The sequence below is a fragment of the Adiantum capillus-veneris genome, chromosome 20, assembly GCF_014529385.1.
Source record: "Adiantum capillus-veneris isolate H3 chromosome 20, ASM1452938v2, whole genome shotgun sequence".
NCBI lineage: Eukaryota > Viridiplantae > Streptophyta > Polypodiopsida > Polypodiales > Pteridaceae > Adiantum > Adiantum capillus-veneris.
This window is the reverse complement of record NC_140950.1, coordinates 142681246-142697922: the sequence shown is the minus strand read 5'-3', so window position 1 is coordinate 142697922 and position 16677 is coordinate 142681246. Positions and strand designations below refer to the sequence as shown.

Below are 16677 nucleotides of genomic sequence, written 5' to 3'. Positions count from 1 at the left end.
GCTGGGCCAAAAAAAATCCAAGGCGTCGGTGTGTGTGCCAATAAAAACTACGAGGATATGGCTCGCATCAACGTCAATATCCCTACAGTTTATACAAAGGCATTTATCAACACATATACATACGGATGCCCATACCAGCGCATATCCCAACGGCTGTAGCGGCGACCAAATCTATAAATTCATTTTGGGTAGAATGGCATGGTATTTGTTACTGCAGCAGCAAAAGCTAGGCTATTTGACCCAAGGAAGAGTGCAAAAGCAACCGTACACCATCTGAGATGAAGCGTTGTGTGTTGATGGCAGATCCGCTGAAAACAAGCAAACATTAGTAGTAACAAAACTCATACAAGAATAATTTAAACCTATATCAACAAACGTGCTCCATAATCATAACCTTAGCATCTTTGAAATGACAACAATCTAGAGACCATAACTTGCCGCCTTTTGAAATCCATAAGCCATTAATGTAGCATTATGAAACCATAAATATTATCATTACTGTAGCATACGCCAGCCATAACCATTAACGTAGCATTTGGAAACCATAACCATACGCCAACCATAATCATTACCGTAGCATAACAACGGTCATAAGCCAACCCTAACCTTAACCATAACCATAGCAAATTGAAATGATGACCATCTGAAGACCATAACTTGTTACCATTTGGAAACCATAACCATACTCTGACGTTTCACCAACTAGAACCATAAACTTAGTTGAAAGCACAATCATAAGTCAACCATAACCATAACCATAACCATAATCATTACCGTAGTGTATTCTAAATGACATCAATACCGTTCAGAAACCATAATTATATGCCAACCATAACCATAAACATAGCCAAGATGACAACCATAAGCTAACCATAGCAATAAACATAGCCAAAACAACAACCATAAGCCAACCATAATGGAAATGAAGACCATATAATGATAACCATAAGTCAACCGTAACAATATTCATAATCATAAACATAACAGAATGACAACAATAACCATGACCATGCTAGCCGCAGAATGGAGGCCTTGACGTACCTTCAATCAGAACATCGTGACTACAATTAAACGCATGTTCATAACAAAAACTATACATAGAAAGTACTATGAGGATTGCACCTCATCAAGGTAGTACGTGCCAGTTGATAGTCTCTCCCATTCTATTCTATGGCCTCCAAAAGAGCGATCAAGCTGTATTTGTACCCTCCGTTCGTGACAGCAGACACCCCATGATACACTCCTGCAAAACATGCTGAAGTTAGACCATTCTTATGTGTGGATCCAAATGAGATTGAAGCCTCAAAAACTCGTGCCAGAGTCTCATAACCTCCACTCTCGAGGTGTAAAGAACTAATGGAGTCCAATTGCGCTCTGGTGGTGTCCCTTTGCTACTGCAACGTGTCAGGATTGTCTTGCATCTGGTGCTGTTTGGGAAAATTCATTTTCCCAAACATACAAATTTCCTTCCCTTGAACTTGCAAAGAGGACATTTTTAGAAATTTGGGTTATATTTTCAAATTTTACATTATTTTTCTCTATTTAGGAGTGGAATTTCTCCTTTCCCCTTGCCTTCAGCGGGTGTTTTTGAAATTGAAAACGGCACGATATTAAGCTGAGACACATTTTTCCCAAACACTGATCCTCGCTCACTCTGCTTGATTGAGCCATAGGGGCTTTATCACCCCCCCCTTATGCGCATCTCTTGCCTCTGAGCTACAAATGTGCCATCAGTGAGCATTTAAATCTTATTCAGGGTGAGGCTGTTGCTAAATGCGGCCATACATACACATGAAATTGGAGACACTTTTTATGTCTTGTACCATTTAAATGGCTGAAGGAACTTCTAACAATGAAATAACTCCCTTTATTTGCAGAAATTTCCATCAATAAGCTTATTGTAACAACTTGACAAAAGCAATCTCATCGCTGCAATGCAATTTAAAACTAGTTGTTTTAAGATGGGACAACATTCATGAATCAATGCCATGGAAAACACTTGCTGATGTGGATGACCTTAAAATGAAATGACCTGGTTCTTATAAAAGGTTCTTACAGTAAAGGAATTATGGAATACAAATGTTTAAACTCAGATATTCTCAGGTTTTGGGTAGCTAAGTGCAAGTAATCTTAATTTGTTGATTTATATCAGGGAGTACATAAGTCAGATTTTTGTTTTCCAAAATAAATTGGGGGTGATAAGGGTTGGGGCTTAGAGGTCACATCAAGAAGTTTCAATTGGAAGATACTGAGTGTTGCTTTGATTTGCAGTTGCGATATCTGTGATACTCAATGATTGGGCAGGAGTAGACACACAAAAGGCAAGCAAATACATCCTAGATTGTCAGGTGTGCCTTTTCTTGCATTTTTGTTTTTCCCAACAAAAGCACATGCATATGCATGTAAGAGTTGTTCTCTGGCTGATTTGCTAAGTAATGCTGTGTGTAATAATTATAGTCTACTCGTGCAACAGCAAAGCCTATCTTAAGGTTTCATTCTTAGCTGCTATAGCCATTTCTGATGCAGTCTTATGACAACGGCTTTGGATTGGTTCCTGGTCAAGAATCTCACGGTAATTTCTCTTTAAAATTACCAATTGTTGAGAAGTGCGTCTTTTTCTTGAAATTTTTGTGCATTGTTTGTTGTATTTGTTGAGGTTGACATGAATTGATGCTTATCAACATTAAAAATTACTGGTAGACAATTGTGGACCAGGGGAAATTGAGGGGAGATTGAGAAAGAGACTAAAATTAGGCAAACAAGTAAGAGAATAGGCAATTTTGTGAATTGGGAGGTAAAATTGGGGAGATTGGGGGAAATAGAAAATGGCAGAGTTGATTAAATTCAAAATTTGAAAAATTGTCAGAATCAGGAATTAGGAGATTTGGTAAATGGGAGAATTGGGAATTGGATTTCCAAATTGAAAATTCGAGAGGATGGGGAATTGCAAATTTGCGAAATTATGAATCGGAGAGAATTGCAAGTAAGGAGAATCGGGAATTAGGGGAATTGGAAGAACTGGGATTTGGAAATTAATATAGTTGGTAAGAGACTTAGGGATTAGGGTAATTGAGTAAAGTTGAGAGGAGTCTGAATTGGGGAAAGTCGGGACGTTGGAAAATCGAGAGGATTGAGGAGCAAAATTGTGGGAAATTGAGAGAAATGCATATTGGGTGGGATAGGGATATTACTCAAATTGGGGGTGTGGGGGAAGTGGTTCAAATCACCAATTTCCTATTTTATTGTTTGCTGCTGGACCTTTTGCTCCTTTGTCAACAAAACTTATGGGCGTTGGGGCGGACTTGAGGCAAGCGATCAACTGAGATAGAACCGGATTTTGGGATCGTGAGGTGGTTTTTGACACTGAGGGCTGCCGATCACATTTTGTATTTGGATCCGACCAAAACTTTTCTACATTCGGGTATGGGGGAGACTTTAGAACTGGTTCAGGGTAAAGAGACAGTAGCATTGAAAGCTATTTTCAACCAAGAGGTGCTTCACACTTGCACCAAAGGGCTCTCTCTCTCTCTCTCTCACACACACACACACACACACACACACACACACACACACACACACACACACACACACACACACACACTCACACACACACACACACATTTTTATTTTGTAAATCTATTTGATTAATTTACTAGTGGGAAACCTCAAAGCAAGGAAAACCCACCGAAAGGGTAATGTACAAGGGGAAAAACATAGAACTACTCAGCTGTACAGAATAGCTAGAAACAATCATAGGAAAGCAGATGTATCTCTGCGGTGATATCACCAACTTCCAAAGCAAATCGTAATGATTGCCTAAGGGAAAGCTTGAAGAGTTGGAACGGGTTTGCATGAGTATGATGAAACATGCAAGCATTACGCTGGCTCCACAGGGTCCAATAAGCCCAGTATTTGACCCACATAAAGAAGAGCGCAAAACGCTGTAGTGTCGATGATAAAATGCCAAATACCCAGAACCGTTTGTGAAAAACAACCCCAGTCCGACATAAGAAATCAAGACAATGATGAGGCCAATGCATCAGTGGCAAAGTGGCAAAAAGAGCTGAACATAAGCCAACAGAATGCTCTGAACAATTCGGAGACGAACATGTAATGGCCAAGTGGATAAGTTCCAATAGTGCAGTTTGGCATTCAAACACTGGATAACCCAATCCACTTTCTGAGAATGAGTGACATTCCATCCAATTCGATAACCGAAATGCCTAGTAATCACGTTTGGAGAAAGAATCTCACCTGGCCACAACATACTGTGCCAATCAGAAGAACGAAGAGGCAAAAGCTTCGATTTACAAAAGTTGACTGTAAGCCCAGCCGCAATGCCAAAAAGTTCCAAGGCTTCCATAATCACTTCGACATCAGCCTTCTAATTACGAGGCATAAACAACGAATCATCTGCGTAAGCCTGGCCAACAAAGGTATGACCCGAAGGTAATCGCAAACCATGAAGACGCTCAACAGAAGTCAAGTAATCAAGATAAATCAACAGCGGGTAAGTGGCTATAGCATACAATAGAGCACTAAGGGGGCAACCCTACCTGACCGAACAACCAAGAGGCCAAGATTGTGTTGATTCACCTTCCAAGATCCCCGAAGACGTGCTACATGCATACAAGAAATAAACCACATTTGCGAATTTAGGACCAAACCTCATTGTGGCAGCAATGAAATCCCAGTGTACAATGTCAAAGCCCTTTTCAATATCAACTTGCATAACCAACACATTCTAATGAATGTACTTAGCATACTCCATCCCAATCATAACATTAGCCAAATTGTCCATAATCTGGCGACGTGGAATGGAACCATATTGAGCTTGATGGAGTCCTGCAAAAAGATGGTCCTTAATGCGGTGCACCAGCATCTTAGCCAATATCTTGTAAATCACCGGCATCAAAGTAATATGGCGCCAATGAGAGAATCGCTCGTAAAGAGCTTGCTTAGGCAGCAATTTAAGTAAACCTCCTTTCCAAGATAGTGGCAAATCCTGTTTTTGCCTTGCTGCATTTATCATGAAAAGCAATGGAAATTCAAGAGCCTCCCAAAAGGAGAGGAAGAATTCCACAGTAAGCCCATCCCAACCAGGAGACCGCCAACGGGGCAAAGCAAGCAACGCACTATGCAGTTCCGAGGCAGTGAACGGGTCCTCAAGGCGACATGCATCTTGTGGGGATATGATCGGATGAACAAAGGATAGCATCAATTGACGCGCATGGCAAGCAACAGAGGATGCCTGAGAAGAAGCAACCGATAATGCAAAACCATGGCATCTGCAAGTTCTTGCGTCGAAGAAGTTTAAACACTTGGGGAAAGCATAACCCGCTTGATTGCTTGCGAGACCCTTGTATGATGCAAATGCTTAAAAAATTGCTTCAAAGCAAAGCCTTTATCCATGAAAGCCTCTTGACGGGCATGTGTCTGCCATTTAGCAAGTTTACGCTTGTCATTATGCTGAATACACACACAAGCTTCGCACAACTCCGACATTTCAGAGTCAGACAAAGGTCGCAAATTAGGCAACACTTGCAACTGTTGACAGCTTGCTTCACATCCTTAACATCCCCCCGAGTGCACTGCATATAATGTGTGCCATAGTCATAAATGACACTTTGCACCCTCATAACAAAGCGATACCAGGTAGCATCAAGATCTAAATGCATGTGAGCAAGAAGCGGGGAATAATATCAGAAATCATGTCGTGAAAAGCCGCATGAGTGAGATAGGGATTGTTAATATGTAACAAACGTTTCCTAGAAAGAGGTCAATCACAAAGAGATTGCCCAAAACTCACATTCAACAAAACAGGGTAATGATCATATAACTGCGAGGTGTAATCGATGCTGACCACACACACAAAATCCTTATATTGTTGCAGATAAGCAAATATCATCGATCCAAACCGCACACGATAAGAAGAGTGAGCAACATGCTGAAAAGTAAATCCAGAGGCATTTGGGTGCAAATGCCGCCGCCATAAATCAATCATCGGAGCAGTAGCAAACAGATTATCCCATTCTAGCCTTTTCGCAGACAACATGTGCGAATTTCGTGTGGTACTATCATCCATCGCAGGAGTATTGTTAAAATCACCGCAAAAGAATGCATTTGAAGTCCATAAACAAGAAGAGATGTCTCGCCATAGAGCAGCCCGTTGCCCAGATGTTGTATGCGCATAAACACCTCCAATTTCATAAACCTGACCGTTCAATAGGCATTGAACCACCATCCAACGGCCCTGCGGATCATTCTATAAGAGAGCTGGCTGAAGCTCATGTCGAACCAGCATCAATAAACTTGAATAGTCTTGCAAACCAGCATATGCGATCCAATAACAAGCAAAATAAGAACACTGACCAACAAAGTCATGCTGGTTGTGTTCTTGCAAAACCACTATGTCTGCCCTACATGTATGTACATAGTGCCAGATCAATCTCCATTTGTCAAGGTTACATAACCCACACACATTTTATGTAATTCATTTAATGCGGCTGTGCATTCTCCATCCACCACATCCATGCCAGAACCCATCCGTTGAGTGAAAGCAGGAGACTTGTCCATAGGATCTGCCTGAGAGGTGAAAGCCTCACCCAAAAACACATCCTTATAAGAATGCATCGCTTTTTTCTAGGCATCAATCAACTTGCGGTTGTCATTGCAGGGAAGCTGTTTAAACGATGCATTCTTGTTGGCGTTAACTAGAGGAACATAATTACGGGAGGAAGTTGGAGTACAAATTTTCACTGTCTTTTTAGGCACCGCCCATGAGCTTACATCACCTCGGCCCAACATTTTTGCCTTTCCCTGTATTTACATTCCCAACATTAACAGATTGCGGATTTTTGTTTTTCCCATTGTCTACATTGGGAATCACCTTCATAGTAGAAACTCCATTCAATTTAGCTTCACCAATAGATTTGCCTATAGGGGCAGGGGCAGAAGCGGGAACAACCGAAAGAGGGGGTTGTAGAACTGGTTCAGGACATTTAGATTGCATTTGACCAAATCTACCACATCGGAAATAGGAGTTTGCAAATTTGCTCCATTTGAGTTCAAAAGGACGCTTGCCAACCCATGGATCCCCTGAATCCACCATAATTCCATCCGGGGTATGCTTGTCCGTATCCCAAAGAATGCAAAATCTATTGGTATTCGCATCCAATTTCGAAGGGCAAATTACCTTGCCAAGCTGAGCAGACGGAAGAAAATTCCGCCACGTGCGAGGGAAATCAACAATTTCTACCCACACAGGACATTTGTGACGAATAAGGCTTTGATAGTCCTTTGTAAGTGCCCACGGTCGAACATGAGTCATTTGCATGCCAAAAAAGTGCGGAGACATCTATAACAAAAGGTTTCTAGCCTCAGTGTTTGCCAGTAAAACCTCATAGAGACCCCTAGCACCAAAATAAACTCCTCGGACAGCCTGGCGTTTGAGAAGGAAATCAACCCATTGTCCGACATCGTGCGCAATGGGCATTTTGCCCGGTAAAAACAAGATGACCGCATTCATGGCATATTGCGCGACCGGATCCATAAGATCCTGTAAAGGAATTCGCACCTCAAGGGCAGGTGCCTGAGCATTCCATGCTTTCCGTGCCTCTTCGAAGTCTTTGTACAGGCAGCTTTTGATTGTAGAAACACTCTCTGAGACATTGTCCATGGTTTTACGACGCTTGAAAACACACTGAATTTCTGACCTACAACAAGCGAACCACGAGCGAAAACCAAAACAAAAGAGTTTGTTTTTTGTATTTTGATTTGTTGTATCTATTTACAATGCCCTCAGAAATATATACATCTCCCACATAGGACATACATCTCGCAAAAAAAGCCTGGAAAATTGAACACTGAGACGGAGTCTTTGGGGTTTAGGATTAAGACTAAATATTGTCTGGAAAGTTGTGTACTGTCACTACCTGGAAAATTGCATACTGTCACTGACTGCAGATTTTCTGGCGCAATTGCTGTAGCAGGTCGCACAAAGCTGACAGTGGTCGAGTAGGCTGAGGGGCAGCAAGGGCAGATCACCTGCAGGCCTGGAGCAGTTACGCAGAGCAGGTGGGAGACTTCATGGGCACCACAGAGGCGCTGACGAGGTGCAGAACACCGCAGCAGTGTACAGGATGACCTTCGCGATCGACAGGGGGCAGAAATTTAACACACACACACGCACACACACTCACACACCTGTTGGCGCAGGCGTAGTGAGCTGCAGTAGGGCGTAGGAGATTCTGGCAAGACAGGGAGCATAAATTCATCACACACACACACACACACACACACACACACTCTTTTTTTTGTAAATCTGCTTTGATTGCTTTACAAGTGGGTAACCTCAAAGCGAGGAAAACCCACGAAAAGTAAGGGATACAAAGAGCAGAGCACTATGAGGCTCCGAAAGCTAGAAGCAGTCAAAGTAAATCATGTAGACATCAAGAATGATGTCTCCAGCGTCATAAGCAAAATGTAGTGCTTGACCAAGAGATAATTTGAAATAGGGGAAGGGGTCAACATAAGTGCGTTGGAACATGAAGGAGTTTCTATGGTGCTAGATGGCCCACAGAGTCCAAAATCTAACCCAGGTGAAGAACACCGCAAACTAAGAATGCGGTGAGTGGAGCACCCCGAAAAGCCAAAAGTGTCTGTGAAAAGAGCCGGAAGGAAAACGCAGCTGAAGAGCAGTCGACACTTGCCGAATGAAGGCTCTGGAGTGATGACAACGCCACACACACACACACACACACACACACACACACACACACACACACACACACACACACATTCAATTGAAGACGTCCACATACACACATTGAGCACCATAAAATCTATTGGTATTGATGTTCTTATATTCACTTTGGGGGTGGTATCATCATAGTGCTCTTGTGAAGTGGCAGACAATCGTCTTGGAGAGACTCCAAGCTTTAACATTTTTTTGTTGGTACAATGGGAAGAGTCTAGAGAAAGATTTAGACAAGTTTAATGGTGAGGGCATCCACCTAGCTAATGTTGTTCTAAGTGTGGAAAGGAGGACCATCCGACTGCAAGACGCTACTTCAAAGAAGTCAAAGAGTAGCGACAAAGAGAAGAAAAAGAACATAAGCACATATAGAAAATGTCAAAGAACAAGAAGATCAAGGAAGAAACAATCACTTTATGATTTCCTCTACGCTTGTCTAGGTTGATAGCCTAGGTGTGCTTGTTCTCTACGTTGATCCTTGTTGGAGGGGAGCCTTTGAGTTAGAGCCCTTTGTGGGCAAGTGTCCATAGCATGACAAGATGATCCTCTTGTAAGTCCATGTGGTCGACTGCTCGTCTCCATGTCGAAGGCGACATATATCTCCTTTGCCATCGAGTGCGTAACGAAGCTTGCGGGGGTGGGCCGACTATGGGTGGCTGCTCGAGAACATGTTACAATCCCTCAACATGTGTATTAAGTATGCGGGTCAATGATGGGTGTAAGGGCTGATGGCTCCTTGAAGTTTTGCCATGAGATAGAGCTCTCTCTGCTCAAGAAGTGGTGCACAGAGAGAGAGAGAGAGAGAAAGAAAGAAAGAAAGATTTTTAACGTCTATGTCAGGCCGAAATCGGCCTATGAGACAAATCAAATGTACATGGTGTGTATGTCATCCGTCTATCGGAAAGACAAATGAAACAAAACTGGTGCACAGAGAGAGAGAGAGAGAGAGAGAGAGAGAGAGAGAGAGAGAGAGAGAGAGAGAGAGAGAGAGAGAGAGAGAGAGAGAGAGAGAGAGAGAGAGAGAAAATGAAATGAAATGAAATGTTATATTAACGTCTTCAAAAGGCCAAAATGACCTATGAGACCAATCAGTTACAAAATAGTGAATCTAATACCATGTCTGGGTACAAAAGAACTAGAAAAGAACTAGAAGTGGAACAAAATACTACTACTACTACTACAATCTAAAACTACGTGGGTGTAGCAGCTGATACAATAGGTACCCGGTAAACTGGATGTAACAGTGTGTGAAACAAAGATGGAAGAAATGGTGAGGATCCATCCTCATCTGCACTCTGGATGTCGAGAGAGTATGGCTCGAATCTTCTGTTGTAGTCTCCGTCGATGCTGTGTAGCTCCTCTCCTCAGTCGCGGTCGTCTGTATCTCTGTAGCTCCAATGCTCGGTCGATGAGAGTGCCAGTAGTGGTCGAATGAGTGTGGGACGAGCTCTGCAGTGGTGGCTGCTCCTCTGGCTGTCCCATATCTAGTGAAAAGAAATCTGTAATGTGTCTCTGGGACTGCCTCTCTCTAGCTCTCCCCAGTAAAGTGTCTCTACACCTGTGTAACTCAAGTAGGTATAGTCCAAGACATCTCTGATCCTCATAACTCATGACCCTAGATAGAGGACCAAAACTCTCTCTGAATAAGCAGTGGAAACGCAGAGAGAGAGAGAGAGAGAGAGAGAGAGAGAGAGAGAGAGAGAGAGAGAGAGAGAGAGAGAGAGAGAGAGAGAGAGAGAGAGAGAGAGATTCCTTTGCAATTTCTTGTACAAATGCTTGACATGACATTCTTCATTTGTGGCTTGCACTCACTTACTGATGATGTTTTGCGTGCTAGAGAAGAGGGTTGGTCTCATGTGCAACGAGTGGTTACAAAGGTTATGTGCCATAAGTTACTAGCCCCCTTCTCTATGCAGGAGAGGCATGACACAATGCTTGGCCTCGATGGTTGTGGCGGATGGGTTGACTAGGTCGTTCTTTTTTGCAGTTCTGGGATGCTCTCATCTCGGCTACGCTTTTCAGTTTACAACACATATTTGACACAGAAGAGATGCATGTCTCTATAAGTTCATGACTGTTAAGGTGGTTACGCCGCTAGCGGAAGCTAAATAGCGAGAACTCAACCAATAACAGAATTTGTCAGACGAGAACGGAGCTTGACCCGCAGGCGCATGGAAACAACTAGGTGGGTGTCAAATCACCTACTCGACCTTCTAATGACAATCACTACTAAGGAAATCAAATCTAAGTTCTAAAATAAGCAAGTGACTGAAATCCGTACTACGAACGAATGCTATACAAAACAGAATCTAGAATCGTTGAATCGATTTCAAACTCAAGGGGAAGTCTATACACTAGGTAAGAACAACACCCTAAAGACTTGAACTGCAAAATCAACCTATAACCACTCCGTGCGGTAAACGCGTATGAAGACAGGCCGAAAAATACAGGTGATCGAAACTTGACCCCGATGGTACCAATGTGTAGCTCTACTCGTTGTGGTTCTATAGATATGCTGCACGCTCCATTTCGACACACGAGTTGGAAGAAAACTCACACCGAAGCTCGTAGGAACTTACCACACATAGAAGCTGATAGCGTGCACTCTTGGTATCTGTGCGTAGCTCTTGCCGTTGCCAACATAATGGCGGTGTCGCTTCTCCAATGGCGGCTCCGTAGCTCGCGTAGCAAGTAGATAAGACTCTCTCTCTCTCTCTCTCAGACACAGTCACGGCGCTCAAAAACTCACTTTGATTAATAATCTGAATTGTCCTTAGGTTACAAAAACTTTGGCTTATATACCTCAACTTTGGAGGTGAGAACATCTCTAACTAATTACATCAGCAAGTGAAATTACTTCGGGATTACAAGCTGGAAACTCAATTGAGTCCCGTTACTTAATGAATGGCTCAAATCAAAATCAATGTCGAAAAGACATTTATTACAATCAATGGTTACAAATGATGAGTGTGAGCAAAAATGTGGGTGTGATCCTCTGCTGGCTCAACACTCCTCCCCTTCCGCGTTCATGTCGTCCCTGACATGACTTTTATGCTTGGTCAATAAAGTCTTGTCGTCTTGAGCATCTGCAAATGTGATTCGTATCGTAGGTTGCCGATGGTCAAGGTTGGGCCGAATATTTTGCTTTCGTGGGTGAAAAAGCCGGTGTAGAAAGCTTCTTCGAATGTTTGCATGTGGAAGCTAGGCAAAAACATAATCCTTTGGTATAGGAGGTGTAACACTTTTGGAGAAGGCTGCAATGAAAGATCGTACATCATATCAGTCACCGTGTCGGCCGTCGATAGTAGACTCGAGGTCGTGGCTTTATCTGGCGCGAACACTTCAATACAAGCTAAGAGAGTCCTGCAGTTATTCTTGAGCATCTGACGTGAAAGGTCAGGAGAGCCAGTAAAGAGCTTGATGGTGTCCGTTAGGGTTTTCACCATGTAGGCTTTACCTATTCTCTCTCCTACCTATTCTCTCTCCTACCTATTCTCTCTCCTGGGATAATTAAGCCAATTTGGCTTCTTTTTTGCAATCATGCCATGCTCTTTTCAGTTTCTGACTCTTGGCACCGGGCAGAAGGTTGCATCCTCCCGGATCTCTTTTGGTGCCTCCACCAAGTAGATGAGGTAGGCTGGGTATTTGTTCAGCCAACCTTTCCTCCATCTAGGTTGTGAATCTACTATCTTCTTTGATTGTTCCTCCTTTGTGATGTCGTCTTCGTAAAGAGCGACATACTGCTCCTCCTCTATTCTCTTTTTCGTCTTTAGCACTTCAAATTTCATCAAAGGGAAAGGCAGGCTGGGTTGCATCCACTGTTCATGGAGCACTTTTGTGTCAAGTCCCTGAAGTCTAATGGAGATTAGGAGTCTCCTCTCCCATTCCATTTTCGCCTTGGCACTCTCCTCTGCTGACTTTTCTATTTGGTCATGGAGCCTTTGTTCTTCTTCTTCAGAGATTCTTGAAGTCGAGGCCACATCTTGAGCTGGGGCTGGATCTTCAATTGTGGTTGCCTCTCCAGTTTCTGGTAGCTCTATGGTTGCTCTACCTGATTCTTCGTGTGGTGTCTCTGTCTCTCTTCTTTGTTGCTCTTGTAGATCTTGGAGCTGTTTGCGGAGGGCCTCATTCTCTGTCCGTAGTGTTTGATTTTCTAATGTGAGCCTCTCCTCTGCGGCCAATGATCCCTCCGCAATGTGCAACCTTTGCACTTGCTCTAATCTCAGCTCTCTTTGTAAGCTTCGGACCTGGTCTTCCAAAGTTGGTATGATAACTCCCTCTTGTTCGGTTCCTGCTCTGCTAGCTCTAGGGGTAGTCCTGAGTCTAGTGATTGTTCTTTCTTGGAGCTCGACTCTCTCCCTTAGCTCAATGAGCTCATCCTTGGCCGCCTCCAACTCATCCTCTAGCCGCTCCCTTGCTTCCTGTGCACTTGTCACTTCTCTTGAAGCCTCGGCTAGCTGGAGTATCAAGCCGTCTCTCTCGTTTTCCGCGTCATAGAGTGATGCTTTATGACTTTCAGATTCCGTCATAGCATTCTCTAATTTTCTCTGCAACTCCGCTTCCCTTTGTTTGGCTGTCTCAATCTCTACTTCCTTTGCCTTGGACCTTTCTTTTATCTTGCTGAGCAGTTCATGCACCATGTGCATGTCTTTTTCATCATCATCTGTCAACTCTAAAGCTCTTTCTGCCACCACCTCCACTGACTTTGGCTCTTCTAGTGCTTTCGGTTCGTCCAGTTTCTCTTCACTTTCTTTTGTACTCTTTGTTTTTTCCTCCGTCCCTCTCCGTTCATCTTGTTTTTGTAGGGTGATCCCATAAACTGCCTCAAGGGCCTCTTCTTCAGTGTATCCTATCGCTACCAGATACTCAAAATCATTTCTCTTTTGCTGAACTGGATCTATCTTCTTTTCTTTGGTCTCGGCTTCTGGCTTTTCCATAACATCTGTGTCCACCTCTACTGTGGTCTCTTCCACAATTTTTTCCGTCTTCTTCGGGCTTGGTACATCAGTAAAAGAGGGATGTTTGTCCTCAGCTTCCTTGGATTTCCCTTTGTCGGCTTGCCCGTCTATCTCTTGAGGCTTAGTAGACTCATCTACTTTCCTTTTCCCCTTGTCGTCTTTTTTCAGCTCAGCTTTTAATTGCTGTACCTCCTCTTCAGTGTATGGCTCGACAGGTTGCTGCTCCAGAATAGCCTCCGACTCCTCATAAGCTTTAATATATTGATCGTATTGATCAATATGTGGCCTGGCTGAGCTAGTTCCGACTTTAGTGGGGTCTGGCACCCACTTTTCTTCAAAGTCACCCTTTAGAGCTCTTTCTGCTCTAAACTGCTCCACTAGTCTTTCCATTCTTGCCGCTTTCTGACTTTTGGTTTGCTTGGGAGAAACCTTCTTCTTTACTTTCTTCCTAAGCGGCTCGTCCACATCCTCTGTAGGTTCTGAAACTACTTCTAGTTTCCGGCGTGCTCTTGTGGATGCCCTCTTGGATACTTCGGGTTGTTCTTCCTCCTCGTCGGCTTCTCTAAGCCACTCATTCTGGGAGGGAACCTTTGGCCACTGATCTCTAGCTCCAATAGCTTCATAAGCTATTCTTGTCAGAATTTCCGCTCCTCCTATGTACCTTGGCTTCTCGTTGTGCATGGTAATTACTTGCTCGTGGATGTGTTGAGCGTAATTCACCTCTTTTGGCATATTGCTCTTTAATACCCATGTGATGGTGGTCGCAATGGCATGGGGTGGTGTCGTATACTTTTGCGGTCTTTTACTGCAAACATGAAGAAATTGGTTGTACAGTCGGCAAAGGGTTGCCGCTCTTGGGTCCGCCATATCTCCATAGGTTGCATTTTGCTTCTTGGGCCCATAGACCTCTATGGCCTCCCTTCTTTCCCTGACCAAGCTCCCGCTCCCTTTGTTGTGCAGCTTCAATGCGTCTGCAATGAGCTGTGGAGTGATCTGTACTTCTACTTTCTCTCCATCCATGGCTGTCAATGTGGCTTTTTCATCCTTCTGAATGGATGTTGCCAACTCGTACACTCTTCTTGTATCCACACCTGATGGTCTCGAGGTAAAGAAACTGTGCAAGTCTGCCCTTTCCAGGTACCTGCTGATGTCTTATGACCTGCTATAATCTATCAATTCCTGTGGGATCATAGGTACATCCACCGCTTGCCCTTGAGGATCTCTGAAAGTCCCCTGGTAGATCTTTATTCCCTCTTTCTCCAATACTGCTTCCTCCACCCAAGTTTTTGTTGGCTTGAGGGTTTCTGCTGGAATGTCAAATGGTTCCGCTTCTGCAAGAGCATCTTTGATTGTCGGTTCTTTTCTCTTCGTTGCCGATGACTTGGCGGAATCCATGGATCCTGTAACTCCAATTTCAGAAGTTAGCGTCTTTTTAGTACTGAAAGCCGAAATGAAGCTTTTAACTATTCAAATGACTTGAAAATTGAAACATGAGCTATTCAGGGCCTAAGGATGCAAGGTAGGTGAAAAAATATGAAAAATGGGCTCAAAATCATGCTGGAGACATCATACGCGTATGATGTCTTTTGTGTCAAAATGACTTCATATTGGTTGTGCTTGTAGCTGATAGTGTATACATGATTATCATATGCTTTGATTTAAGTTTGGATACCATTTGGTCAAGTTTTGGCCAGTTTAGTCCAGTTTTGGCTCTTGGCAAAATTTTGAAAGGGAATTGGATTTTATGATCCAAATTGTATAAAACTTGGTGGTTCACTTTCAAATGGCATGTAGATCACTTCTGTGTGGTGGTTGAAACTCTGAGGTGCCAAAATCACATAGTGAGACATCATACGCGTATGATGTCTTTTAGTGTATTTTTGGACCAAATTTCTCTATAAGCTTGGATTTGGCTTTAGATAGGCTTATTCAGTGGATTTATGAAGTTTGGATAGATTTTGGGCTAAAAATGGCTCTGGAGACATCATACGCGTATGATGTCTTTTTCATCAATTTTGCATGGGATTGGTTCTGTGGACTCCCCATGTACTAGTGAAGGACTATATCTACTCAAATCTTGGTTTGGACTTGAGTATGTTGGATTTGGGTCAAAAATAGGCTTTAGGTGAAGGATTTTTCTCAATTGGTCTACTGGAGTGATCCTCTTGACCAAATGGTTCCAAATTTCATATGTAGCATGTATTAGATATATATAATGGATGTATGATGACAAATGAGCAGTTTTGGCTTTGTAAATGCAAATAGACATCATACGCGTATGATGTCTTTTGTGTCAAAATGGTGCTTTTTGGTTCCAGATAGCTTGTAGATGTGTTAATCAACAATCCTACAAAGTTTCAATGACTTTGGAGTTATTTTGACAAAATTAGGACCAAAAATCAATTTTATGGCTTACTTTGCGTCTTTTTGGTTTTCCTTGGGTTTTCTAGCTCCAATTCTCATGATACTTTGTTCATAGGATGTGATTAACATGTGGAATGAGGCTATGCACTCAAATGTTGAAATGGATGTGAAATTCATGCTGTAAGACATCATACGCGTATGATGTCTTTTCTTGAAATGTTGATCTTTTTGTGCAAAGAATGCTTTGTGCTAGTGCCCTAAGCCTTGCTAACTAGTTTTCAACTTAAAAAGTCATCAGTTTAGCTAAAAAGCCCTCTTATAGGCATTTCAGTCTCCGAAGTCGTCTTTTTGTCTTGGAGTTGAATTTCTTCAACTTTTCTTCTCGAGAGTTTCATTTCCAGCTCATTGGATATGTTGTGAAGCCATCTATTTGGTTGAACTTGATTTTGGCTCCCTGTTCTCCATCTTTCTCCATTTGGTTGCCCGAAAGCGTCTTTTTCACCATCGGTAAGTGAATCAGCTTTCTTTTGGGTTTTGTTTGCAAACATAAGTCATCCATGTATATTTGAAGCTGCTTGTGAAGTTTCATTTCATTCGGTC

General features: G+C 42.8%; 1 protein-coding gene across 2 annotated transcripts in view; it reads left to right on the top strand.

Annotated features, from left to right (window-relative positions):
* The window catches only part of PGGT-I (Prenyltransferase family protein), an 88023-nt gene that overhangs the window by 26983 nt on the left and 44363 nt on the right, over window positions 1–16677 (top strand). For both annotated transcript variants that reach the window (XM_086492939.1, XM_086492938.1), the window contains exons 6-7: window positions 2272–2348; window positions 2527–2572. In XM_086492939.1, the coding sequence (XP_086349065.1) occupies window positions 2272–2348; window positions 2527–2572 (123 nt within the window). The remainder of the gene's footprint in view (window positions 1–2271; window positions 2349–2526; window positions 2573–16677) is intronic.